The following is a 27,812-nucleotide window of genomic DNA, read 5'->3' as shown; positions in this document are numbered from 1 at the left end:
ATTGGAAGTTTTCAAGCAAAGGCTGGATGGCCACCTGTCAGAGATGTGGCAGTTGCCTGGGGGTAGGACTGGATGACCTCCAAGGTTCTATGATCTTATTCCATTGGGCAGGGCGGGGGGGGGGGAGAGCCTGGCTGATTGCTTCACAACCATCTCATCAGCTAGTAAAAAATAAAATAGATCTCTAAAAATAGCCAACAGAAATCTGCAATCCAGAAGGATACAGACAGGTTACAAATATATATAAAAATTTTTATTTATTGTACCAGACCAAGAAAAAACAATTTATGTAGTGAGCAGACTTTGTAGGTAAGGTCTTAGGGTTTAAGATCACCCCAATCACTGTTTCCTCCGACCCCCTCCAGTCTTGGTGTGGACTTTTGAATCCTGCTCAAGTTACACCAAATACCACCCCTCACTTCAGTCATGTGGTGCCAGACTTGATGAACCCATTTCTCATGTTGCAGCTCTGTGGGGAAAACAGTACCAGCTAAGGAATGTGTGTGTGCAACCACCCGAGGGAAGGTGAGGCCTGTAACCAGGAAAGTGCCATCAGCGCTGTGAGAACTTTAATCCTTCCATGTCCGTGGGTCTGCTTCAGCCCTCGAATTCATCACTCTCTTCAGGCTCACGTGAGGGCCCTGCAATGCACTCTGGGACTGGGGGGAGGGGAAGAAAGAAAGAAAAATCTTAACCAGATTTGCCCAGGTTCAGTCCCTGGCACCCCAGTTAAAAGTCTGGAGGCAGTCCAACTGGGAATGTTCCGTCTCAGTGAGACTTCTTTGGCATGCTGGCACAGCAAGCATGGACAATCCAAAGAAAGGACTTCTTCGCACCAACCCACACCATTCATTTGTGGCATTCGCTGCCCCAACATAGTAATGACCACTATGATCCATTTCAAATGGGGATCAGATAATAGCCCTTGACAGATGCATGAGAACCTTCACTTTCGGAGCAGATATACTGCTGAAACCTGGCTACTGAAAAGCAAGAGTAGGAGAGGGCTATTGCATTAATGCCCTGCCCCCATGGGCTTCCTTGAGCACCTTGTTGGCTGCTGTGGGGAACAGGATGCTGAACTACACAATGCAAAATCCTGCAAATGCTATCTTTAAATAAATGAAACCCAAATTCCCAACCTGCATGGTTGCAGAGCTGGATTAAAAAAAAAGAAAAAAAGAAAAAAAAATACCTTCAACAAAACACTGGAATAAGTCTCTGCCTGTATGCTTGCAGATCAATTTTGTCTATACTTTTCAATCTCTTGCCCACTTTTTGGAGAAATATAGAGGAAGGGGTGGGGAAAAGATACAAGTACTAATAAATTTGAGGCGACTGTGAGCAAATGCAATTTTACATAAATTTTGTTTCAGGATTCAAGCTTTCAGCACAATGGCACAATTCAAATTATTTCAGAGGTTTTCAAATGATGTTCAGTTTGACTGGTTTCTTTTCAGGGATTTGAGAGGTTGGAGTGCTGGGCAGGGCACAGTCCAGTCACAGCTAGAGAGGTGGAGATAAATGAAGAGCAGGAACAACTGAGGGTGGGTAAATATGACTAGGTACCAGGAGAAAGGGGTGGCTAGCCATACAGGACAAAGGAACTCCAGCCCCTGGAGTCTCTGCTCTTTCAAATATGAGGCCTAGAAAATATGCTCAGATTCAACTCTGCATCGTTTTGTTGGATTCTCAGGCATCCTGTATCATATACCCCATGATGAACATACATTTATAGAATCACATGACAAACACAACCTGGGTAGAGGTTAACTGTACAAAGACTTTGCATCTGATGCTAGTAACCTGTGTGTGGAAGAGGGAGAAGAATTGTGTCCCCCACTGCCACAGCCCCTCCCTGACATTCTCAGGTTGGGCATTTCCTCTGCACAGAGCCTCCTGTGTGCAGTCTTGATTGGCAAACCCCAACCACATCTGAGCATTCAGATCCCAACATGTATGGAGTTCTAAGCAAACATGTACAGTACTTTTTTATTTGGGGAATTTTATCCCATTCTTCGGCCCCTAGAGGACACTCCCCAATGTCTCACAAAACAATGTTTACATCTCAATATTATAAGAGTTAATACACAAAATATCTTAATACTACTTAAAACAGGACAAAGAATAGGAGGAAAATATTAACCAACTCAATATGGAGAAGACCCACATGACTGAAAAGCCTGGTGAAAAAACAAAACCAAGTCTTCAGCATGTGCTGAAACACCAATAGTGCAGGGGCTCAAATGAGCCTTCAAGGGCAGGGAGTTCTACAACCTGGGGTTGCAACCCCATGTTATTCCCAACCAAACCAATGATGGCAGAGAAATGTGGAGCAGAGCCTCAGATAATGAAATACTAAAGGGACAGATAGATTTGTCTGGGAGGGGATTATTATTATTATTTAAATACTGCTTTTCAACAGAAAGTTCACAACAAGGGGATGTCTCTCAGATGATTAAAGCCCTAAATAGTTTGGGACTAGGTTACAAATCAACATCTTGAATTGAGGCAGGAAAGGACCCGGTAGCCAGCACAGATGCAACAGAGAGCTGCATGTTCTCAAACTTGGGTTTCAACCAGAAGCCATGCAGCCATATTCTGGCCCAGCTGAAGCTTCCAAATGCTTTTCAAGGATAACCCAATGTAGAGCACATTACAGTAGACTTATTTTGATGTGACCAGGGCACATGTTATTCTGGCCAGATCTGCATTTGCCTATGCAAGACATGATGTACAGTGTACAAGACTCAGGCAGGGGTAATCCCACTCCTGCACCACACAAAAGCTCTCCCCATCAACATAACAGCTGCTTAAGGTTTTCAGTTTTGTTTCGAAGGGCAAAAGGGTAGTGTCCTGAAAGGAGAAAGTTCAGCATGTGAACTGCAGGGGGAAAAACTGAAGGGTGATGGTGAAACCTAACTGTCTTCCTTGCAGTTCTATAGGATCAACGATAGCCACCCTTCATCTGCAGCACCAGAGAGAGAGACAGCATGACTGTTACCTTCCCCTGAGGGGATAGAGTTGAGCACACCCAGGCTGTCCAGTGCCCCATCTTTGTAGAGTTCCAGCCGTTCCATCATGCGCCTCCGTGCCGAGTTGATGATAATCCGAGGAACACAGTAGCCTGCCAAGCAAATGTAGCCAATCTGAACTGATTCACTGAGGCAGACTTACTGTTGCAGCCAGGGATGGGGAGAGACCACAAAATAAGATAACCAGGAAGGGAAAGACACCTGCTGCAGGTACCAGAAAGGCAGCCAAACAGCTGGCAAATATATGGCAAAAGAGGAACTTAGGGTTTGAACTGATAAAATCATAGTCCAGTGTAATTCTACAAGGTAAAAAATGCTCTTCTGTAGGTGGGGACCTCCCTATTAAATGCTTTCTGGTTTTATCAGGCAGAAAGGAGGAGGAACAAGAGTTCACTAGCCTTGCAGAACTTCCTGTATTGTGCGTATTGTATTCTCTCTCTCTCTCTCTCTCACACACACACACACACACACACACTCTAAAACAGAGATGTCAAACATAAGGCCACAGGCCTGACAAGCCCCATTCCCCAACTCCTTATCCAGCCAGTGGGATAATTGGGCTTGTGACAATTGAGTTGTGAAGTGAGGACTTCAGTAGCTCTGTCCTTTGTTCTCCTTTTGCCTGCTGGAGAGAAACCTGGCAAGGTGTGCAGATAGCTGATAGAAGTGATGCTTCTAAGGAAATCAGTAATAATAATAATAATAATAATAATAATAATAATAATAATAATACAGGTATTTATATACCGCCTTTCTTGGTCTTTATTCAAGACTTTATTCAAGGCGGTTTACATAGGCAGGCTGATTAAATTCCCGTAGGGATTTTTACAATTGAAAGAAGGTTCTATCTTTCAAGAACCACAACAGTCCAGGTGTTTCACTCTGATCTGGCTTCACATTCTGGCCTCCATCCTCCCACGCTCAGAGCAGATGGAAATAGCTCAGCTTCAGCTTGTCAGCTGCTTCAAGGTCGCATGGTGCTGGTGGCCTCGAACTGGCGACCTTGTGGATGTTATCTTCAGGCAAATGGAGGCTCTACCCTCTAGACCAGACCTCCTGCCCCAGTAACTTAGGACTAAGGTGTGGTGACTGAGGGAGGTGGTATTAGAGGGTGAGTGCTGGTCGAGGGAGAATGGGATGATGTGGGTGGTATGGTCAGACTGGCCATTGCTCATCTAAGATGATAGTGGTTATGTACTGCTCTGCACGATAGGGGAAAAAAATGGAGGGAACACTGCCTTGCAGAAGCAGTGCTGTTGAAAAAGGGCAGCCTGCAGGATAATTGGGTTCTCCCATATCTTGAAAATATGATCAAGATGTTCATATTTTCTCTTCTGTCATTTGCAGCTAATAAGTTCCAAAGTGAGAACAAAGTGCTAATTTCTAGTCATCGCTTGCTTAATGGCATCACTTTCTACCCCCAGCAGGCACTATAGATGTTAACTGTAGCCCTCTGGATGAGTTTGACACCCCTGCTTTAAAATACGTACCCCTACCTTAGGCTATAGTCACAACTACATTTGAAAACAAATTTCTTCCTTTTCTAACTACTGTGAATTCATTACATCATCATTTTCTTTTTAGACAACATTTGTGACTGTTGTGATGATCCCTAGGGTTTCTAAATAAAAACCAAAAGAATGGTTCTGTCTCTTGAATGCCAATATTTATATCTGCATAAGATGGTTAGTGATAAGTAGCCAGCTACAAATATTTAGAATTTTGTTGTTTCGCAATAGTTAATGTATGATGCATATGTGTTCCACTCATGTAAATCAGTGCTTTATTATTACTGTTATTGTTCTTGCTGTTATTCTTGTTATTATTATTCTTGTTATTGCTATTAGGAATGTTTATATACCACTTTTCAACAGGAATGGTACACAAAGTGGTTTACATAGTAAAATAAATCATCAATTTGACAACTATTTACCAACTAGTGGACTGTTCAAATCGGCCAAACCTATCTAGAAGAGGACTCAGGATGCAGGGTTGGGTGAGGAAGGTGGCCAAAGGGCATTTTACCTGGCTGGCCTGCAAAGTCGCTTTCTCTGGGTACACTTCTGCAGCTCAGCAACCTCAAGCTGGCTTCCAAGCTTTCATCACTCTCCTCGGGTTGGTTGAGAGGCTGGGAGGGGTAGGAGTCCTCCTGTGGAGTATGCAGCTGTCCTGGAGGTGGCACAGAGGCACCTGGCTCTTCATACAGTGATAGCTGCAGTTCTTCCAGCTCTTGGTACACCTGCAAGCCAGAAAGAACAGAAACATGAGCCCGCTTGCACTACTGCAGTAGCCAATAAATGGGCCACTTTGCCCACCTATTCCTATGCCCTTCTCGAGTCACTTTGTTGCCCACTCCATGCTGGCCTTAGCATTAAGCAGACGCAGGCCACTGCTGATAGTACAGTATGAACTATACTGTGTGAACATGGGATTGGGCATTTCTCCCCCCTTCCAGTCTGCCACTGTACATACAGGTCTTTTTAGAATGGCTACCACATATAAAGGTGGTGGCAAATACAACACAGTTGCCCATCAGCGGCTGCTGCTATAGTGGCTACCAGTGAGAAATCGCCAAGTGGAGGATCTTCAATATTTAGCAAGAAGATGGCGTGCCTCTAGGTCACTTGCTAGATCATTATCCCCACTCAATTTTTTGACAGGTTCATATGCAGGCCATTATTATGGGTTTGTTGCTCCTGAACTCCAGAATTTCATAGGGCAGAGTACCCTTATGCTAGTAGCAACTAATACCAGATACCTCTGGCTACAGGCCCAATGGAGAAGGAAATATCTTGCCTCCCTATTTGTCACCTTCCTCCCACTAAGAATGTTTGTGGTTTCCCACTGCTTCAAATTAATGGCCCGTCCACATATTTGAGCACATCATGAACAAATGTATCTATTTCCACTCAGAATACAATTCAGTCAGTCCGAGTGTCTTAAAACCCACATGCTTTTGCCGACTCAACCCTGAGCTCCCCAAAAGCCAAAAAATTCTGAATGATGTCTAAGCATTGACTTTTAAATCAGCTCAGTGGTAGAGCAATTGCTTCACATGTAGATGGTCCCAAGTTCAATCCTTGGCAACTCCAGGTAGATCTGGAAAAAACCATCTTCTGAAGCCATTAGCCAACATAGACAGTACTGAGATAAGTACTGAGCTATATGAACCAAAAACCATTATAAGACATCTTCATATGTTCTGATGGAGGGATTCCATAACTGTGATGCAACAAGCAATATCCCTTATTTCCTTGCTCTCCAGCAATTGTAAGAAATAATGAACATCCTCTTATCAACGCGATCACTGCTAGTATCCCTCACAACCAACATTAAATTCAGGTCACCCATACATGTACTTGTAATATCAAAGCTACCTCTGAGATTTGTTTTTTGAGCACTCATTATGGTCCAAGAGAAACAGATGAAATGTCAGATTAAGACTGACAGAAAATGATTTTGCCAGTCATTGTTTCCCACTACAAATCAGAAAGTTTTGAAGCTAATGCAGGCTGAATTATATGAAACATTCTTGGGTCCTGACTTGAGTTGACTGATGTGAACACTCACTAACCATTGACTTGGTTGTTGTGAAAAGTTTATGAATATTCCGGCTGTAAGAAGTTTTATAGACCAAGAACATAGATGGGATCACGTGCAGTTCGTAATAGAAAGGGGTTGGCAGAACAGAAGAGGGTAGATAGTACTATTAAAGTGTTGTGTATATGTTACAATAATGCATCATATATGTTCTTTACACACCCATCAACCCACCTGTGAAATTAACATGAGTAAGCATATATGAATGAAAAATAGCCTCAGAAGGAATTACATATGCCCCACCACTACATCCACAGATTTCCATGGGTCACCAAGCTATTTCAATTTCACAGATGAGAAATAGAGGCCAGAGGTAGGAATTTTCCCATGGTTGCCTAGCAAGTCTGTGGTGTAGCAGAACTGCAGCCCAAGCTAGTCCATCAGTAGCAGCTGTAGCTTTTAGGAAAATGGCCCAAATAATCCAGATCCCACCTTCACTTCATTCACCTCAGTCATTGGAGGGCGGCGTTTGGCCCGTTGGTGAAGGCACTGGCAGGCCAATCTACCAAGTGTTGTACCCAGTTGCTCTGGGCAGTGCCCGGCCCGCAAGTCCGCGTGCTTCTGGTAGAGATGAATGCCGAGCTGAGAAGCCTGGGAGTTACTGCAAGTGGTTGTGGCAGATGGCAACTGGGCTTCCTGCTCCTCCTCACTCAGCAGATCCTTCTGAAGGCAGAGAGGTGGACAATCCATCAGAAAAACAACAAGTGGAGATGCTGGCAGGGATGAAGCAGCATCAGCGTCGACTGGTGTCAAGAAGGAACAAGGTATGTAGACAGGGGGCAGGAGAGCGTCTCACCAAGTACTTGCTGTGTCCATGTGAATCCATCTCCATAGGCTGTCTCCCTGTCAAGATTTCCAATAATACCTGGAGGGAAAGAGAGGAGTTTATAATCAACTGGTACATATGGCAAGGGAAGAAGAAAAAAAGAGGTGTTGCCAACTCAAAACAGGAGAACTTTCCCTCTTTCTTCCACAATCTGGTTCAAGGTGACCAAGAATCAGTACTTTGTGACATGACCTGGACCCGTCCAGGGATAATAACCTTGGGTTGTTGATAATCCCAGCTGTATCTTTAACACAACAAGGGTTGGAGGACTAGCAGCATCAGGGCTCACTCCTACATGGCCAGACCCTCTCCTTTTCAGAATTAAGCAAGCAACCAAGGCACAAGTAAAGCTCTCTCTATTTGCACCTTAGTAACTCACTTCTGTCTGCCAGTTTAAACACAAGACAGTCAAAGCACATAAAGGAAATGAGGAAATCTTCTAAAAACTCAGCTCCAGTTCATGCTGGGGTTAAAAAAGAACTTTGCCTGTGTCCCCAAGAAGGCATAAAGCCAAACACAAAAGAAGGACTTGGGATCAGATGTTCTGCAGCAGGCTAGGTGGACTTCTTGGATACCTGCTGCTACCCATATTTTACATACACTAAACCCTGGACTATTGGGGGGGGGGAGTGGTGTCCATTAATTCTGAAAGTCCATTAAGCCATTTCTGCCCAAAGTTGTATATACACAACAGGGACCAAATGTGTATACCTACCTGTGAGCCAGACAAAAATAGGTTAAAGCCAAATGCATTTATGACAATGCACACATGCATGTGCAAAATGTATATGAGAAGCAGACAATGTCTGTTATTTCCAAACTCAGTTCAATGTATTCTGCCTCTGAACAATACTATAGAAGGAGTGGGGAAGGGGTGTGTGACGGACACACCCTGTCACAGTTGGTGTGTATAGGCAATACACAAGTTAAAGCCTCAGAACCTCCGACTCTTAACTCAGCACTGAACTCTCAGAGTAAACTTTTCAAACTGGTTGCATTCTCCAGAAGGTTCTCTCTGGGATAGCCTGTCTCTAACATGGGCCTTGGAAAGGGTGCTGAGGAGGCCCAGATGAGGCTGGTCTGCTTCAGGAAGCACAGCAGCAAGCCTGAGAGGGGACACCTTAATTTAAAAGCTGGGAGAAACAAGCAGGAAGGAGAGTTTCCTGTCTCCATATACTCCTTATTGCGTCCCTCCCATTCCCAAATTCCTCACCACACCGAAGCTGAAGACATCAATAGCCGTGGAAAGTATCCCAGTTCGGACATACTCGGGGGGTAGGTAGGCCAGTGTACCCCGTACTGTCTGGGTCCGGCCCAAGGAGCTGCTCAATCCTCCCTGCTTTGGCCGGCGGCTGAACCGTGCCAGTCCAAAATCAGCCAGCCGGGGATTCAGTGCTGCATCCAAGAGGATGTTAGAACTGCAAATGGTAGGCGGGAGAAAGAAAGGAAGAAAGTTGCATTCAGTCTCTGGACACACCCTCTCATGCTCCCACTGCTGAAATAGGCCAAGTAAAGATCTTTTATGGAAGAACTGATTGAATTGTACTCCAGCTATCTATACCAGGGATGGGAAAATCCAGCTCGACATGAATCAAGTCAAGTTTGGAGTCACTACTGCCTGTGACTCAACGTGAAAACGAGTCCTAAAGGGGACACTTTCCAAGTTACCTTTTCATGACTCTAAGGCAGACATTTTCAACCTTTTTCAGCTCACAGCACACTGTCAAGGCACCAAAATTGTCAAGGTACACTCCCAGTTTTTTACGTACATTAAATTACTACATTACAATTAGCTTTTAATTAATATAATTAATACAATTAAATTACTACATGACAAAGGGCACAATCCTAACCAAGTCTACTCAGAAGTAAGCCCTATTTTGTTCAATGGGGCTTATTCTCAGGAAAGTGTGATTAGGATTGCAGCCAAAGACTGGGGGGGGGGACATTGGGGGGGGGAAATGTGCCTGTGGGACTTACTTCTGAGTAGACATGCCTAGAATTGGGCTTTTGGTTGCACTCTTTTTTCTCAAATACATGAGCAGGCAATTGGCACTCCTCTCTCCTCCTCTCCCCCACTGGGCACATTCCCCCCATCTCATAATTGCAGGTCCCTCCCCTCACCTGTCTGCACCTTCCAAAGATCTGGAATCACTTGCCTCACATTCTCTCCCCCCCCCCCAATTGCCTGCTCCTGTAGTTCAAAAAAAAGTGTGACTAGTTTTCTTATGGAGCCAGCATGTTCTGAAAGATGACAGAGCTCAAAACGACAGCATAATGTTAGAACGAAGGATAGTTCAAGGTGTTAGGGGTGTTGGATGGAGTTTTGTGGATGAGGAGCAGAAGATTCAAACAACAAAAACTTCTTCACTGGGAGAAAGTGTGGTTGGTCACACTCAGCAACAATAACCCTATCCTGAGTCCCTTGTAGTGTCTGTACCATGGTCTAAATCTACATGACTACAGACCTCACATTTAACTGTTCAAACTGCAGAACAAATTTTCATCAAAATTGAAAGATGAATGTTCTTGCAGACCATTTTGTTGTAAACATCCTGTAAGTTCAACAGTCAAGGATTTTCAAACTTTCAGGAACTCTTTCCACATCACTACATCTGGTAAAAAAACTCCTAGACATCTGCCTCAGAGACACAGTGTGCTACAGAAAGTTTGGGACATAATCTGGATGCATAGGTCAATTTACAAAGAGCACTGGCTAGGCCTGTTGGGCCTCACATCACTGACCTGTATGAACTCAAGAGCACAAAATATAACACACCAACACTCGCCCTCATGGCTGTACATTACAAGTGGACGTTTGACAGTTTACTTGCTGCTGCCATTCTGAGAAACTATTCCCTCCAGAATGTGTTTTCTCAATTAAGAACTCACATAAGCTTCTGTGATGATTCAGGGAGAGGGGGCCATTATGTTGTTGCCTCCCTTCTTTTCCCTGATCTGCCCCATGCCAAGGCCCCAAATCTAGTCAAGCTCCGCTGCCATCATAGGGACAACACTGTCTGTTAGAAAACGGATTTTAAAAAACTTGGGATTGTCAGGAAGCTGAGTTTAGCAGTCTGGACACATTCTATGCATTGTGCTGTAACAGACTAGATCACATTGCCCTGGATGTGCCATCTACCAAATTCCATGCTACATCAAGAGTAGAGGATCTCAAGAGCAGTGGAATGTCCTCCCTCCTTGTTGCCAGAAGTGACAGTCCTTCCAGATCAAAGCCATGCCCCTCTCTATTTTTTGCAAAGTATCTAAACATCACAGCATTTTTTTTCCAACAAAAAGTTCCCCAAGCAGTTTATACAGCAACAGGGATGAGAAGGTGGCTCCTTGTCTCAAAGTGGATCACGCAGTCTAAGAAGAAAAACAAGGAAATCATCAGCATGAGCCAGCTGTGTTAGCTGACCCCAGCCCAGGGCACGCCAGTAAACCTGCTCTCCCCTCCAATCTGGAAGTAATTGCGGTAACGTAATGACATCACCACAATTACTTCCAGTGCAGTCAGAGCAAAGCTGGGCACTTCTTTGGAAGTGCCCAGCTCTGCTCTGACTGTGCCAAGAAAGGCTGCAGGGGCAGGCAGAAGAACCTGTCCGATCCCACAGTCATTCTCACAGTGTAGTTGCATGCTGCTTTGAAACGAGGCTGGCCGCAAATGACGGTGAGGGAGAAGACTGCTGCCTGGTGTACTGTGACCCCGCCTCAGCTATGCAACAGGCATGAGCCACTGACAGTGACACAAAACTGTGGCAACAATTTATTGTACACGTTTCTGTACCACCTTCCTCCAAGGTGCTCAGGGCTGTTTATTCTCCTTCCCCTCCTTTTAATCTTACAACAGCACTACAAAGAAGCACATTAGGTTGAGAGACAGTGATTGGCGCAAGGTCACTCAGGAAACTTCATAGCTTCATTGGAACCCAGATCATCCTGGTCCAAATCCAACATCCTACCAGTGTTTCCCAAACTGTGGATCAGGACACACCAGTGGGTTGCGACCTGACTGTTGGTGAGTCTTGAAACTGACTAGTTGATAGCTGACAAATGGAAAGTGAAACTGAACCACACTGTGCTACTAATGAATAGGCAAACAAACATGCCTCAGTTCATTTCAAAGGCCAGGCAAGAGGAATGAAAGGCCATCAGAATGGTCCTGATTCAGTGAACACAGCCCCCCCCCAAAAAAAAACACTCAAGAAAGAAGTCACCCCTCCAAGCTGACAAATGCATTGAGCCCTTTGGAAAGTGAAACTCAGTCACAAGTGCCCATTTACTCATGCGTAAACAAAATGTCTTGTCTGAAGGGAAATGCAAAGCCACCAGAACAATTCTGATCCGATGAGTGTGGAACTCAAATGCTCTAGAACAGGGGTGTCCAAAGTTTTTGGCAGGAGGGCCACATCATATCTCTGACACTGTGTTGGGGGCCAGGGAAAAAAAGAATTAATTTACATTTAAAATTTGAATAAATTTACATATATTTACATAAATGAATATATTAGAGATGGATTTATATGAATGAATGAATGAATGAATGAATGAATGAAGGTCTTGCAATAGCTCAAGGCCTATAAAAGGCCTTGCACAAAGCAAGGCTGGCCTTTCCTTTGCTGCCGCTACTGCATCACAGACATGAAACAACAAGCAGTGGAGGGAACCCTCATCCCATAGCTCATTCGAGAGGTCAAACAGTTGCCCTCACGCTGAGAGCAGTTGTGTTGGGCCAGTATGGGGTCCAACAAATCTCCGGAGGGCCAGAGGCTTATTGGAGACTGGGGGCTCCCTGAGGGCTGCATTGAGGGGCCTTGAGGGCCATAAGTGGCCCCAGGGCCGGGGTTTGGGCACCCCTGCTCTAGAAGGCCCCAACCACCACCACCACAGTAAAAAGGAACAGGAAAAAAAACAAAAAAAGTAACAGGAAAAAAAAGTGGTAAGATGAAACTTTTAGGGTGCAATCCTATCCTGCGCTGGAACAGGCAAGCCAAGAGACTTGTGCTGTATGCAGTGCAGGATAGGGGCTCAAAGCAGCTTGGCCAGAGGTAAGGGGAAACTTTTAAGGTAAGGGGAAACTAGGTAAGGGGTAAGGCACTTTGGCCCCTATGGGTCTCCTCGGATCTGCGCCACCTCCTGAAGTGGCAGAAGTCCGAGGAGAGGAGAGCAGCTTGAAGCTTCTCCAAACTCCCCAGGAACGGGGGTTGGGATCCGGCATAACTGCCTCCTCCCTGCTCACCCCAGAGTTTTGCATCGGCCCAGCTTGGCTGATGCAAGACTCAGAGTCTCCATTGGCGCAGGGGTTTATTCCAGCCTCCACAGGCCGATAAACCTCTGTATGCCAGCCTTGCCAACTCCTGAGGTGGCAACAACTACCGAGGAGACTTACGCCAGCCCAAGTGCAGCTCACGATTGCACTGTTAGTCTCATAAAGTTAGGTGAGTCCTGACGGAGTATCATTCCAAAAAAGTGGGTCCTGGTGTTAAAAAAAATTGGGAACCACTGACCTAACTCCTACATCACATTGGCTCCCTTAGTTATAGGTGCTCCCCCTTGCAAATGACCACTTTTCACTTTCTATGAGAATGACCACTTTTAAAAGGCACCCCTTTGCCCAGTTAGTGGGGATCAGTATCACCATGTCCTATCGCCCTGCCCGTCTCACCTCTTGACATCCCCATGGATGAGGCTGGGAGAGTCACTGTGCAGGAACTGAATGGCTCTGGCAGCACCAACTGCCACGTGGAGCCGCTGGGCCCAGGAAAGGCAGGGACCACCCTGAGAAACAAACAAAGAACAAGACCAGAGAATGCGGAGGTATGGAAGGCTTCTTTCTCAGGAACCCCCGCCCTTCAGAAAAGAACAGAAAAGGCTGAGACAGATACCTGTCTGTGCAAGTGGTCCTCCAAGGAGCCCTTGGGCAAGAAGACATAGACAAGGCAGAAGCACCCCTGCTCTGCACAGTAACCAGCAAACTCTACAATGTTGGGATGGCGGAACCTGGGGTCGGAGGGATCATGTTAAGAAACAATAGCTCCAGCTTGAGCCCAATGCCCCACCACCTTAGGATTCCTTCCCCACCATCCCAGTTCCCACTCTGCTCCCAACAACCTCCCAGGTACATTCACAGCCCTGTGTTCTCACCGGGAAAGTTTTTCCACCTCTGTAGTAAAGCTGTTCTGTATTACACTCCATTCCAATTCTGCTTCCTGTCAGTCAGATTAAAAGAGGGCCCAAAGTCACAATCAGGAACACACTTCGCCTCAAAAGAACTACCAGGGTCAAGCAGGACAGATGAAAATCTGCATCCTAGGCAGAACAGCAGAACAGCCACCCCAGGCAACTATGAGCAAAGAACACACGGGGAACAATGAACCCATTAAGTCTAATTATGCCAAGGTTCCCAAAAGTCCCAGTCCTGTTAATCCCAAGTGGCACTCCAAACTGTCCAGTCCTGCTTCTTAAAGCCAGAAGAGCCAGGAATTGAACCTGGAATCTTAAACATGCAAAGCACAGTCATGACCCATCCTTCGATAGCTCAGCAGGGAAGAGGGCAAGGTAGCTGTAGAAGGAAGCAACAGAAATGAAACAGTGAGGCTCAAAAGTGACAATTCCATCCCCCTGTGGGTACCTTCTTGAGCCGTTTGATGGCATACACAGTGTTACGCAGTCGAGCCTGGTAGACGCAGCCAAAGCCTCCTTCTCCAATCTTTAGGTGCTCAGAGAAGTTACTGGTGGCCTGGACTAATTCCTTCAACGGCCACTCAAAGGGACTGGCAGGACACAGAGAATCATGGGAGGTATTGCCCTGGACGGGGAGAATAGAATTACTTTAAAGGGGCACTTTCCCACCTCCATACACACACCTCAATGTAGCCAAGCTGTTGCTACCCCCACAGCAGGTGTTTTCTCAACTTGTAGTTTCTTGTGCAAGGTCTTGCTGCTCATGTCTCCCAACTGTTTCCCCTCTCTAAAAAAACTACCCTGGGGGGAGGGGGGGAGAAACCTGTCAAACAAAAATTGTCAGCCACCATTTAAAACATAGTCATGGAAGTGGTTTGCCTAATTTCAGGGAAAAGGGAATTCAGGTGGCAGAGAAGGGTGCAAGGGAAGCAATAAAGCCAGTTTCTTGAAAAGTTTAGTTTTAGAATGCTTTAGTTTTAAAATTTAGAAGGCACAAAAGGAAGATAAGTAAGAAACAAGCAGAAGTTTCAAGTGAATATGGAAAAGAAAGCCTGTGATGAAACTGGAAAGAAAGGCAAGATAATCAAGGTGAGGGGCCGAAAAATTAGACAAGCCCCAGTGTCAAGCCTCAGGCGTACTTTTCAGACTCAATCCAATTCTAGAAAAACAAGCAATGATAGATAAAAGAAAAAATACAAACAATGATGTGAGACCACTATATTGAAAGATACACACAGTTTGCAGCAGATCCTGACAATATTCTAACCTAATTTAACCTTCAGATTAGAACTCAGGCATCTTGTTTAGCTGCTTAAGTATGATGAAATTGATTCCAGTATATGAAGAAGAAAGACTAAAGCAAACAAAATTTGACTGTGCTTTTGGGGCCTGCTTTCACAGAATCACCATGCAGAAGAAGTCATTCGTTAGCTCAGTAGACAATGACCTCCTGATCCAAAAAGCCATTGATGAAAATGGTTGCTGCTTCTAATGTTTAGCCACCATAATCCTGGTGATTGATGTCATATTAGATACTATGACAGCATGCCCTCATTTGACAAAATAATGTAGATAACCCAAAAAAGAATGTAGTGGTTTACAAGAATTCTTCTTTAACACATTTACACATTGAAAAATTTCTTACTAGAATCTCCTGACTCAGGAACTGCCCCACCAGATACATGAGAAAGAGCCAATAGCATTTAAAGCTCCTTAAACAGATTCTCTTGAGGCCCAATCCTTTCCAACTTTCCAGGGCTGATGCAGGTGTGCCCCATGTATCACATCCAACAGAAAAGGTGCAGTAACTGAGGCCTCTTCAAGGTAAGGGAACATTTGTTCCCTTATCTCAGGACTGCATCAGCAAGGGAAGTTGGACAGGACTGGGCTCTACAAACCTTTCCAACATCTGTACCAGGCAGGTCAGCATTATCCTCATATTGTAGACTAGGAACAGGGAAGTTAAGGCTGTGAGTGTGTGTGTGTGTGAGAGAGAGAGAGAAAGAGAGAGAGAGAGAGAGCCTTGCCAAAGCCACCTAATAAGTTCATGACAAAAGGTCAGATTTGAATGAGGACTTCTTCATGGCTCATATACTCAGTCACCATACCACACTATAGAAAAGACAATAAAGGTTGTAAATATTCTTAACAGAAATGGTTAGAGCTATGAGATACCAGAGGAATGGGGAAGTACACCAAGGTTCCTAGCCTGAGGAGAATAACAGAGTAACCAAGTACAAGGGGAATAGTGGAAGGACCAGAATGGAGAGGGAAAGCCAAGAAGTGTGGTCACCTAAGAAACCATCCAATATCAGAAAGATTATCGACTGCAGAGGATCAGGGAAGGACTTCTAAAGAGCAGAAGAGAGCACCACAGTGAGCACACAAGTGATGAAGAGAGTGGCTTACAGGAAGAAGTGGAAGAACCAAATGGCTTGGCAGGAGGGGCACAGAGGAGAGTCTGAAAGAGGAAGAGCGCTATTTAAAGAAGGCAAGAAGAACAGTGTGAGAGAAACTAAGTAGTAGAAGAATACGACTGAGGAAAAAAACAGGTAGCCATAGCCATGCATGGCACAAAAGACCCAGCTCCTAACTCTTCAACAGTTATTACTTGCTTTGCCTAACTAGACAAATGATTGCGTTACAAACCAGGATGACTAGAAGTTAACCCAGCTTGCCACCACAGCATTCTACATCTCTCCTCGTGCCTCTACCATGCAAAGTCAGAGTGCAACCATTCTGCCAGCCAACAGGGTTAGGTCCATACCTGAACATCAGGGGGGCTGGGAGGCAAAGGTGGGCTGCTGTGGCTGATATGGCTGCTGGGAGAGAAGCCAGGCAGAAGGAACGAAGGACAGGAGGGCTCTGTTTGAAGGGGGAAGAAGCAAGAATGATGTTATTGTTGATACCAAAGGGGGTATTCCTTTTGTATCTTGCTTCTTTTGTATCAAAAGGTATCTTATTCCTTTTGAACCTTGTTCTTTTTCCACAGCCCAGAGCAGTGGTTCCCAGCCTTTTTTTTTTTACTTGCATACCCTTTGGCAGCCTATTTCCATAAACCAAACCTCTCATATTAGCAAAAGGTCTGTAATTAACATAGTTGCTGTTATTTCAAATTTATATGTTATAACTTTAAATAAATGACCCAATAATAGGATTAAAAGCAACAGAATAAATTTTATAAAAACACACAACAAATATTTTATAAGCAAAAAATGCCCAGTGTTATCCTTGAGTTTTGTTTTGAAGCACAAAGTTTTTTTTAATCAGGTTCCACCGATGTAAGATACAGTCTTAAATTTTGAACTGCATCCAGTCAACTTTGGTATTTATTTTTTATGAAGGCATAAGAAGAGAAGGCCCTCTCCACAAGCTCCATTTTCTTGTTTGTAAAGCTACCATGTTTTGTTTGTAAATGGCACAAGAGTAAAGCAGGTTTCATGCTTTACTCTGCTAACATTGGATAATACTTCTCCACACACTACACAGCGGGGATTAGGACAGTCTTCACTTCCTATATATGAAAACTCTTTCTTCATGTATTCATCACAGTATTGTCTCTTTTCACCTGTCTGAAGAACTGAAACTATGCCTTTTCACTGTTTTGCACCAAAGTGTTAGATGTGTCCTGAGAAATTATTGGTGATTGATCACCTTCCACATTATGTTTCAGCTCTTTTACTCTGCTGGTTTTCAAACAATGATCCATATCTGATAAATTGATGACCAAAAACCAGCAGTTGGTGGGGCTTTTGCAGCCAGCTAGCTGGCTTCCTTCCTGTCTTGCCAACCCCACAAGTCGTTTTAATACAAACCTGCTTTTTCCTGTCATTATTCAATTCTTTTCCGAGTACCCCTAATGGTCCTGGCAGGTACCCCAGATTGGGAACCACCATTCTAAAGAATTAGAAGGGCAGGAAATAAATTGGAAGGAGACAGATTAAACTGGCACAGTGTGAAAGAAGCTGCTTCAGAAGGAAATTCTATATCCCCAAAAGCTCATGACTATTTGTTATTAGTGGTAGAACCACTGGTCCCAACAAATGTCCTCACACCACTCTGAAATGGTTCCACCTATTCTTGGCAGAGAGGCCCAAAGGAAGGTGACAAGTAGGCAGACAGACACAGCAGTCAGCATTCTGAGAATATTTACTTTTATTTTTAAGGAAAGAGCAAATTCCTAGCCCTTAAGATTGCCAACACAGAAAGCAACAGGAAACAGCCGATGACAGTTCAGCAGCTAGAGAACAACTGGATGGTCACAAAGCAGGTTTCTAGTAACTACACTTTTATTGACATGGAATTTGTGCTGCCTTGACCTAACACTGAAATTTTCTGTAGTGCAGAAGACATGCAGCCCTAATTTGCCACAAGCTCACCACACCTAGCAGTCTCATGCCGGGGCACTGCTTCCCCAGGAAATCACCCCAGAATGTACTGATTTCCTGGGAAAGCAGCTCCTTGGTGTGAGGCTTGGCAACATTCAGGCACAAAAACTGCTGGCTGCAGGGTGGAATGGTAAGTCTTCACCACTGCCATGCCACACCCAGAATAATTATTTGGGAGCAATGGATCTGGCCCATCACTTGGAAATTGGAGGCCCATGGTCTGGAGATTCTTACCCGCTTTCAGGTTTTTTGTCCTCTCAACAAAAATTGGTTGGCAACCTTCAGTCTCGAAAGACTATGGTATAAGCCTACAGCACCCGGTATTCCCAGGCGGTCTCCCATCCAAGTACTAACCAGGCCTGACCCTGCTTAGCTTCTGAGATCAGACAAGATTGGGCATGTGCAGGGTAACAGTTGCTGCTGTCCTCTCAACACTTAGACTCAAAATTTAACTCTTCCATTGTGTAGCAACCTCCAAAAGCAAAGTGATCCATCATGACCTGTCTGTTCAGACACTACACAAAATATGAAATGTGTTTACCACAAGCCATAAGAACATAAGAACAGCCCCACTGGATCAGGCCATAGGCCCATCTAGTCCAGCTTCCTGTATCTCATAGCGGCCCACCAAATGCCCCAGGGAGCACACCAGATAACAAGAGACCTTATCCTGGTGCCCTCCCTTGCATCTGGCATTCTGACATAGCCCATTTCTAAAATCAGGAGGTTGCGCATACACATCATGGCTTGTACCCCGTAATGGATTTTTTCTCCAGAAACTTGTCCAATCCCCTTTTAAAGGCGTCCAGGCCAGTCGCCATCACCACATCCTGTTGCAAAGAGTTCCACAGACCAACCACAGGCTGAGTAAAGAAATATTTTCTTTTGTCTGTTCTAACTCTCCCAACACTCAATTTGAGTGGATGTCCCCTGGTTCTGGTGTTACGTGAGAGTGTAAAGAGCATCTCCCTATCCATTCAGTCCATTCCCTGCATAATTTTGTATGTCTCAATCATGTCCCCCCTCAGGCATCTCTTTTCTTGAAGAGGCCCAAACACTGTAGCCTTTCCTCATAAGGAAGGTGCCCCAGCCCCGTAATCATCTTAGTCGCTCTCTTTTGCACCTTTTCCATTTCCACTATGTCTTTTTTGAGATGCGGCGACCAGAACTGGACACAATACTCCAGGTATGGCCTTACCATAGATTTGTACAACAGCATTATAATACTAGCCATTTTGTTCTCAATACCTTTCCTAATGATCCCAAGCATAGAATTGGCCTTCTTCACTGCCGCCGCGCATTGGGTCGACACATTCATCAACCTGTCCAGCACCACCCCAAGATCTCTCTCCTGATCTGTCACAGATAGCTCAGAACCCATCAGCCTATATCTAAAGTTTTGATTTTTTGCCCCAATGTGCATGACTTTACACTTACTGACATTGAAGCACATCTGCCATTTTGTTGCCCATTCTGCCAGTCTGGAGAGATCCTTCTGGAGCTCCTCACAATCACTTCTGGTCTTCACCACTCGGAAAAGTTTGGTGTCGTCCACAAACTTTGCAACCTCACTGCTCAACCCTGTCTCCAGGTCATTTATGAAGAGGTTGAAAAGCACCGGTCCCAGGACAGAAGCTTGGGGCACACCGCTTTTCACTTCTCTCCATTGTGAAAATTGCCCATTGACACCCACTCTCTGTTTCCTGGCCTTCAACCAGCCCTCTCTATCCATGAGAGGGCCTGTCCTCTAATTCCCTGACTGTGGAGTTTTTTTCAGTAGCCTTTGGTGAGGGACTGAAAAAACTCCACAATCAGGGAATGTTTGCAAATCCATTTTGCAAACAATGTTTGCAAATCCATTTCAAAACATGGCTTCTGGTTTGCTGCCCAATGATAACAAATTGATAAACGATATATGTTCGTAGGTTTCTGGCTTGCTCTCTAGTGTCCTGTCTAGGTGCGTTCTCCTTGATGAAGTTCTGAAAAAACAGAACAAAATATTGGACTTTTTCAACAACATGGATTCTAATTCTTTGTCACAACCATGGTCTTCTCACCCAAATACTGTTTCAGAAAAGAAACAGTGGCATTAAAAAATGTTCTTCAAGTACATACACAGTGTGGGGAATTCTTCTTCCTCTTTTCACAGTGCTGGAACTTGGGGTCACCCAAAAAACTGATGGGCAGTAGGGTCTGAGCTAACAAACAAGTATTTTTACTCTCTCCACATAATGCATAATCAATGCAGGAACCTCACTGCCACACTATGTTTTGCTGACACAATCAGAGAACAATATAACACACATGGTCCTGTTAACAACTCTATGAAAGAGCAAAGATTCATGAGAGTGCTTCCTGAGTTATCACTCTGCCTTTCACTGTCCAGAAGTCCTACATTTAGGGGTTGTTTTCTCAGATGAGAGGCTTTAAAGAGTGGAAAGCTTTTGGTATTTCATATTGGTGGTAGTGAAGATGAGGGTGGAAAGGAGGGCATACTTTTACTGCACCTTCCACTAGCAATCACATATGGAGAACTTTACCTGTGGCAGGTAGGGATGTTCCTTTCTGGGGCTCCCAGGTTGTTGTACTGACCCTGGTGCACTTGCCACCAGGATCTGGAGTAGACAGGGCAGGTGGAGGCTCAGGCTCAGGTGGGGCAGATGGAAGATGACAAGACAAGGCACTGGGCTTTGGGGAGCCCACTGATGGGTGCCCTAGAAGAATGTAGAAAAAGAAAATCAGACAGTATCCAAGTTAGGGTTATACTCAAGCTATCACTATATTACTTCCCTTTGATTTCACAATCTTGGGTGCCTCCTCCCTTTTCCCAGCACCATTTTGAGAAAGGCAAAAACATGCTGGGATGACTGACCCCAGCAAATGAGCACCCAGTGTTAGTCAAGAACTCACACACATTTTCAGGACTAGATTTAGTGGGCTGCTGTGAGATACAGGAAGCTGGACTAGATGGGCCTGTGGCCTGATCCAGTGGGACTGTTATGTTCTTATCCACATATGTGGAAGTAAGTAGGTGTTCAGTGGCACTCCTTTCCTTAAAGTGTATGCTTCCCACCCACTAGTTTGCACTTAGCTCTGGTTGAAGGACCATGAGGTTCTAGTCCAAAAAAAGCAGACCCTGAAAGCCTGAAGATCCTGTATACCCACTACAGCAATGCATTTGGGTATCAGCACAGTGTCTTCTTAGTTGTTTTTCACAAGGGGAACAGGAACTCAGAACCATTACTATTATTTGGATTATTGTTTACCATTTGGCTGTGTCACCACACCCAGCAATTGGATTAACGTAGGGTGCACTACAACACAAAGAAACCTATAATGCAAGGCAAGCTGTACACACTACAAAGGAAAACTGCGATGTAAAGCACCAGTCTAGCTGTTCGGTTGGTGTTATAGAAAACATGTTCATAAGCAGAGGGGTCAAGAATGAAACTGCAGGCAGGGAGGTTCTGGGAACAGAACTTTTAGTCCCGCAGCTGCAGGGACAGAGAAAGGGAAGGGTGAAGGCAGCGTGTGTCCACCCAACTTTTGAAAACTTCCTTCAACAGAAAGCAGAGGCTACAAAAAAGTCACTTGAGCCTATTACCTTAATTCCTCCAGGACATTAATTCTGCCAGTGCTATCAGCGAACACCTAGACTGGGCGGGGGAGCAGCAAAGCTAGAGTTAAAGCTCACATGAGGTGATGACATCACGTGCCAGGTAGAGCTGCAAGTCATTGAGGATCTGGAGCAAGTCGCTGACACGGGCATTGCGATTCATCCAGGACCACATGACATTATGTGTCCGTCCTTCTGTCTTTGCACACAGACGCAACTCCACCTGATCTCGTACAATCCTGGAGGCTGGAATGAGAGAGAAAAAATGTGGGTGTGATTGAGGCATTTGTTGCAGGGCTGTGTAATCCCCGAAATGTTGGCTTCAGATGAATTCTTTCTTTCTGAGCTATATTTGAAATCAGAAGTTGCCAAATGTAATTATAACACAAGAGTTGCTCCATCAAGTTTCTTCCGGTAAACACTTGACTGCTCACACTTCTTTTGGAACCAAGGTACAGGGAAGAGGCAGTCAAGGTGCAAACAGCAGGGCTTAGTCAAGCCTCAAATTGCTGCACAAGGAAGAAAGGGGTTAGATGCAGAGGTTCCCAAACTTTTTCAACTTGTGGCTCCCTGAACCTACTGGGCCATTGGCTAAGGCTCCCCATTAGGGCTACAACCCTATACATTGTATAGGGTGGTACATTTTTCACAAGGATTCCACAGCTCCCGAGGGAGCCACAGTCACAGTTCGGAAACCACTGTGCGAGAGAGTCCTTTGCTTGTGTCTGGTCTCCATGGGAGCGAGTCAACCTCTCTGCCTCTTCAGTTTTAGTTCAAACAGTGACACCTGTTAAAAATTAGTTGCTTACCAGGACAAATAATGCCTGCTTGTTCACCCTGGTAACAAACACTTCACGCTTTACTGCAGGCTTTGATCTAGTCACTCTCTTGCCCAAGGATTCCAGCTTAAAATCTCTGCCACATGTGGGCCTGATCTCTTGGTTCTCATATCCTTTTGGTATTCAATGTTGTTTCATTTCAGTGCTATTAAAAATTGAATACATTTAGGCAATTTTAACTAGGCTTCAGTATTCACATTTCACCCCAAGGCAACCTCACAGGCAACAAAGAATACCTCAACTTAGATGAGTTGCAAGTTACATTTTCTAAAACCTGTGGCCTTTATGAAGATGATTCGTAAATTCAGAATCATCAAGTCAGAAATTAGCATTGAATTCCATTAAGAATTTTAGACAACATAACCTGCAACTTCTTGTTGTTAAAGTAAATATAGCTCTGGTTCAAACATTTAAAAAACACAATGGCAGTGGTTCCCAAACTTTTTCAACTAGCAGCTCCCTTGACCTACTGGGCCATTGACTGCAGCTCTCCATTAGGGCTATAATCCTATATATTGTATATGGAGCTTGACAGTGAACCAACCCTAGAAGAACTTCACGTGGCCCTGGACTCCCTTGCCTTTGGCAAGGCACCTGGAAAAGACAGCATCCCTGCTGAAGTCCTAAAGTGCTGCAAAGAGATCATCGTCACTGAGCTGCATGAAATCCTTTGTCTCTGCTGGAGAGAAGGTGGAGTACCTCAAGACATGAGGGATGCAAACATCATCACGCTGTACAAGAACAAAGGCGACAGGGGTGACTGCAACAACTACCGTGGCATCTCTCTCCTTAGCGTTGTAGGAAAGTTGTTTGCCCGATTTGCACTAAAGAGGCTCCAGGTACTTGCAGAGAGAGTTTATCCAGAATCACAGTGCGGATTCCGAGCCAACAGGTCCACCACTGATATGGTATTCTCCCTTAGACAACTGCAGGAGAAATGCAGGGAACAATGACAGCCACTCTTTATAGCCTTCATAGATCTCACGAAGGCTTTCGACCTGGTCAGCAGGGATGGCCTCTTCAAGATTCTCCCCAAGATTGGATGTCCACCCAGGCTCCTCAGCATCATCAGATCCTTCCACAAGGACATGAAGGGCACTGTTGTCTTTGATGGCTCCACATCAGACCCCTTTGACATCCGAAGCGGAGTGAAGCAGGGCTGTGTTCTTGCACCAACCTTGTTTGGAATCTTCTTCGCTGTCCTGCTGAAGCAGGCCTTTGGAACTACAACAGAAGGCATCTATCTCCGGACCAGATCAGATGGAAAGCTCTTCAACCTCTCCAGACTGAGAGCAAAGTCCAAAGTCCAGCTGAAATGTCTGCGTGACTTCCTCTTTGCCGACGATGCAGCTATCACTACCCACTCTGCCAAAGATCTCCAGCAGCTCATGGATCGTTTTAGCAAGGCCTGCCAAGATTTTGGACTGACAATCAGCCTGAAGAAAACACAGGTCATGGTTCAGGATGTGGACTCACCTCCCTGCATTACAATCTCTGCACATGAACTGGAGGTTGTCCATGACTTTGTGTACCTTGGCTCAACGATCTCCGACACTCTTTCTCTCAATACCGAGCTAAACAAACGCATCGGTAAAGCAGCTACCACGTTTTCCAGACTCACAAAGAGAGTCTGGTCCAACAAGAAGCTGACGGAACATGCCAAGATCCAGGTCTACAGAGCTTGCGTCCTGAGTACACTTCTGTACTACAGCGAGTCATGGACTCTTCACTCACAACAGGAGAGGAAACGGAATGCTTTCCACATGCGCTGCCTCCGACGTATTCTCGGCATCACCTGGCAGGACAAAGTTCCAAACAACACAGTCCTGGAATGTGCTGGAATCCCTAGCATGTATGCACTACTGAAACAGAGACGCCTGCGTTGGCTCGGTCATGTCGTGAGAATGGATGATGGCTGGATCCCAAAGGATCTCCTCTATGGAGAACTCGTGCAAGGAAAGTGCCCTACAGGTAGACCACAGCTGCAATACAAGGACATCTGCAAGAGGGATCTGAAGGCCTTAGGAGTGGACCTTAACAGGTGGGAAACCCTGGCCTCTGAGCGGCCCGCTTGGAGGCAGGCTGTGCAACATGGCCTTTCCCAGTTTGAAGAGACACTTGGCCAACAGTCTGAGACTAAGAGGCAAAGAAAGCAGGCCCATAGCCAGGGAAACAGACCAGGAACAGACTGCACTTGCTCCCAGTGTGGAAGGGATTGTCACTCCCGAATCGGCCTTTTCAGCCACACTAGACGCTGTTCCAGAACCACCTTTCAGAGCGCGATACCATAGTCTCTCGAGACTGAAGGTTGCCAACTACTGTATATGGAGGAGGGTTTCATAAGGATTCTATGACTCCCCTGGCTGTGGCTCACTGGGGAGTCATAGTTCAGTTTAGGAACCACTGCATTGTGGGAACGCACAAGGTTGCTAGTGGGTTCACTGTCTGGCAGGGACCGTGTGGAGCCACTGCTTGAACGACTGCCTCCACAAGAGGACTGCTGATGCACCCCCCCTTCCCACAACCACCAGTTGGTTGTGGTGTGATTGCAAAAGTGGAAGCCTCCTCATATGAAGGCATCTATTCATTCAATTAGCACCTCCAGCTGATTTCCACTGGGCTGCAAATCCACCAGTGGCAACACACACCCTCACTGCATGAATGATTAGGGGTCATGCCCCACTTTTAAATGCACGGAACTGGGCAGGTGCCCATCAAGACTATGCTTGATTATTTTGTGCTAAACCATCTAGTAGCCTGTAAACGTCACGGATAATATTCAAGGATTCCCCAGCCAACTAACAGTTACAGTCCTCTAGATTCAAATTCATGAACCCAGAGAAAGTGTTGCTCACAAAAGCCTGGGCCATGGGAAATGAGTTTTAATCTATCAAGGAGCATTCTCAGCACTGTAGGTCTTTTTATATCTCACGTATAGAGGCTCTCTTGACTGCAGAGCCCAGATCGAGCAAGCAGGCAGACCCGGGCTCCAGCCTGGACTTGGCAGGCAGACCCGGGCTCCACGCCAGCTCCGCTCTGGGGGCGCTCCCCGGCTCCCGACGCTGCTCCCCGCAGAAGCGAGAGTCTGGGGCGCCCGCGGCTCAGAGGACGCCCCTCCTGAACGCGGCCTGCTCTGCGACGGACTTGCCCAGCGCCCCGGAAGCGACCCGCGCCCTCGCCGCGCCACCTGGCGGCAAAGCCCCCCCGCCGCTTCCACCTGTCCGCCGCAAGAGGGCCGCCTCCCCCGCCCAGCGCAGGAATGCCAGCAGCGGGGTTTCTCTCTCCTCAGCCTCCGCGGCGTTCTCCGGCCGGCTCGACGGCGAAGAGCGGGAGCCTCCCGACGGGGCCCGGGCTGGGCGGGCTGGATGGACGCGGCAGTCGCTCGTTCGCCAGCAGGCCCGCCGGAGGGAGCGCCGCCGAGGCGGAGCGCAGACCGAGCGAGGGCCACTCACCGAAGCGCTCCCACTCCTCCCGGCCCAGCGCATCCATGACTTCGTAGAACCTGCTCATGACCCAGGCCGGCAAGTCGTAGAGGAAGCGGGACGTTCCCGGGCAGGCCATGCCCCGCGGCCCTGCCTGAGGAGCACAGCGCTCCGGACCGGGCCAGTGGAGGGCTGGTCAGGGGGAAGGGGGCAATACCCTCAAAAAGGCCACTTCCCCTTTAAGTGGAGCGGGGTGGCCGGGCACGCCTCCCCGGCCGCTCTGCGCCTGCGCCCGCCGCTCGCGCTCCAACCGAGGCGTGGCGTGGCGTGCGTGAGACACATCAGGCGGCCATCTTGGGTGCGGCAATAGCCGTCATTGGAGAGCTCCCCAGTCGTCCCGAGGGGGCGGGCTGATGACTGCCAATGATGGGGCGGAGCCAGCACCTTGGCAGGCCAGGCGTCCCTGCACACTCGGCGCTGCCCTCGGCCGCCTGACTGCTCCACCGGGACGGGTGGAGTTGACAGCTCGAAGGCCGCGAGCTTTCTCTCCACAGAATCGCTCCTAGCGAATAAATGGACGGAGGTTCAGGCGGGGCGCAGAGCACTGCAGTATTTCTCAAACTGTGGGTTGGGACCCACCAGCTGGGTCGCGAGCTGATTTTAGGTGGATCCTCATTCATTTCACTCATTTATTTTTTATAGGTTAGAGCCGATGCTCCCCTGCTCTGTGACTGCGTTTGGGGAAATGGGGCAGACCTGTGCTTTTAACAAGCTGCTATGTGTATTCTTTTAACAATGGTAGTCAATGGGACTTACTCCTTGGTAGCGTGGGGAGGACTGCAGCCGAGGATTGTGAAAACGTTTCTGCTTGATGATGCCACTTCCAGTGGGTTCTGACAGATCCTCGTTCTGAAAAGTGCGTCCCAGTGCTCAATGTTTGACAACCACTGATATACAGCATATACATTTACTTGGAAGTAAGCCCCTTTGCCCTTAGTAGAACTTTCAAGTAAACGTGGATAGGACTGTGCTGTCAGGATCTATTTCTCACATGATGACTCTTTACCAGTGTTGCTTGGAACAAGTAAAAATTCTCCAAAATTAATTGTTGGTGGTTGGGGGGGGGCACAGTTGATACCTCCACACCCTGAGAGAAAAAACAGCAAAGATGTGATAGGATGCTTCCAGCATCACCTTAAAGCACTACTCGTTACAAGCATAAAATGTTTTCCCATCTCTACTTACTCCCACTTTTTTGCTTGCACCTCTAGTTCACTAGTAGCATGGTAACTTCTTCTGCTCTCTTAATACAGTGGTTCCCAACCTTTAGGAGCCAATGAAGCAAAAATTGGAATGTTGTGGACCACATGCAGCTCCCCCACCCCCAAAAGTACAATTAAGTTTGTAATAAGATTAGTCAATTAATTAACACCACTCCTGCACACAAAAAATAAATATGTAATAAAATTGATTAATAATTAATGTGATTGTTCCACTTCCCAAGTACTGAGAAGCATGCTACAATGCAACTAGCATGCAGGGAAGGATAATGTTAATAAATTAGCACTCCTCAATCTTTGACATATAGACCAGAGTCCTCTTTTGTCCAGGTTCAGATCCTCACAGCATCACTTTCCATAATTACAAGAACAGCTGCTGCTGTTATGTGACATCAGTGTAAATGGCACTTTTCAGGACAAGAGAAGCAAAAAAAAAAAAAAAAAGCAGGTCCCTGTGATAAGTGTCTTTGCAATCTTCCAATCTAAGCTTAGACAGTTAATGAGATAAAAGGAGGAAAATAGAAACACAGTGAGGGTCACAAATATAGCATGCAGGTATTTACATACACTTGCTGTGCAATCCTATGCATGTTTACTTAGAAGTAAGTCCCAGTGTGTTC

The 27,812-nt window shown here is 46.0% G+C and overlaps 1 protein-coding gene and 1 pseudogene across 3 annotated transcripts; both read right to left on the bottom strand.

Annotated features, from left to right (window-relative positions):
• Positions 1–231: 231 nt before the first annotated feature.
• Positions 232–26,179, bottom strand: IRAK1 (interleukin 1 receptor associated kinase 1). Of its 3 annotated transcripts, none has more exons than XM_066613810.1 (14): positions 25,943–26,179; positions 21,730–21,897; positions 20,576–20,749; positions 16,415–16,512; positions 14,096–14,272; positions 13,609–13,673; positions 13,350–13,464; positions 13,130–13,242; positions 8,675–8,879; positions 7,432–7,500; positions 7,083–7,298; positions 5,061–5,274; positions 3,005–3,127; positions 232–659 (listed from the first exon to the last, which is right to left on the bottom strand). In XM_066613810.1, exons 1-14 carry the CDS (start codon positions 26,049–26,051, stop codon positions 598–600), a joined length of 1,908 nt encoding a protein of 635 aa, XP_066469907.1. In that variant the 5' UTR covers positions 26,052–26,179; the 3' UTR covers positions 232–597. The 3 variants fall into 3 exon arrangements, with proteins under 3 accessions (XP_066469907.1, XP_066469908.1, XP_066469909.1); XM_066613811.1 differs by lacking the exon at positions 25,943–26,179 and adding an exon at positions 25,346–25,414; XM_066613812.1 differs by lacking the exon at positions 14,096–14,272.
• LOC136643011 (5S ribosomal RNA) lies at positions 18,341–18,460 on the bottom strand (annotated as a pseudogene).
• Positions 26,180–27,812: the final 1,633 nt, after the last annotated feature.

This window comes from Tiliqua scincoides, chromosome 2 (assembly GCF_035046505.1).
Source record: "Tiliqua scincoides isolate rTilSci1 chromosome 2, rTilSci1.hap2, whole genome shotgun sequence".
NCBI lineage: Eukaryota > Metazoa > Chordata > Lepidosauria > Squamata > Scincidae > Tiliqua > Tiliqua scincoides.
This window is presented reverse-complemented; position numbering and strand designations above follow the sequence as displayed.

Bases quoted from the DNA above. Each gene is read 5' to 3' on its own strand.
- IRAK1 (XM_066613810.1), bottom strand. From the start codon at position 26,051: ATGGCCTGCCCGGGAACGTCCCGCTTCCTCTACGACTTGCCGGCCTGG. The intron at 13,243-13,349 runs GTATCTGTCTCA...TTTGTTTCTCAG, and splicing joins AGGACCACTTGCACAGACAG to GGTGGTCCCTGCCTTTCCTG. The intron at 5,275-7,082 runs GTGAATGAAGTG...TCTGGCTTGCAG, and splicing joins GCCGCCCTCCAATGACTGAG to GTGTACCAAGAGCTGGAAGA.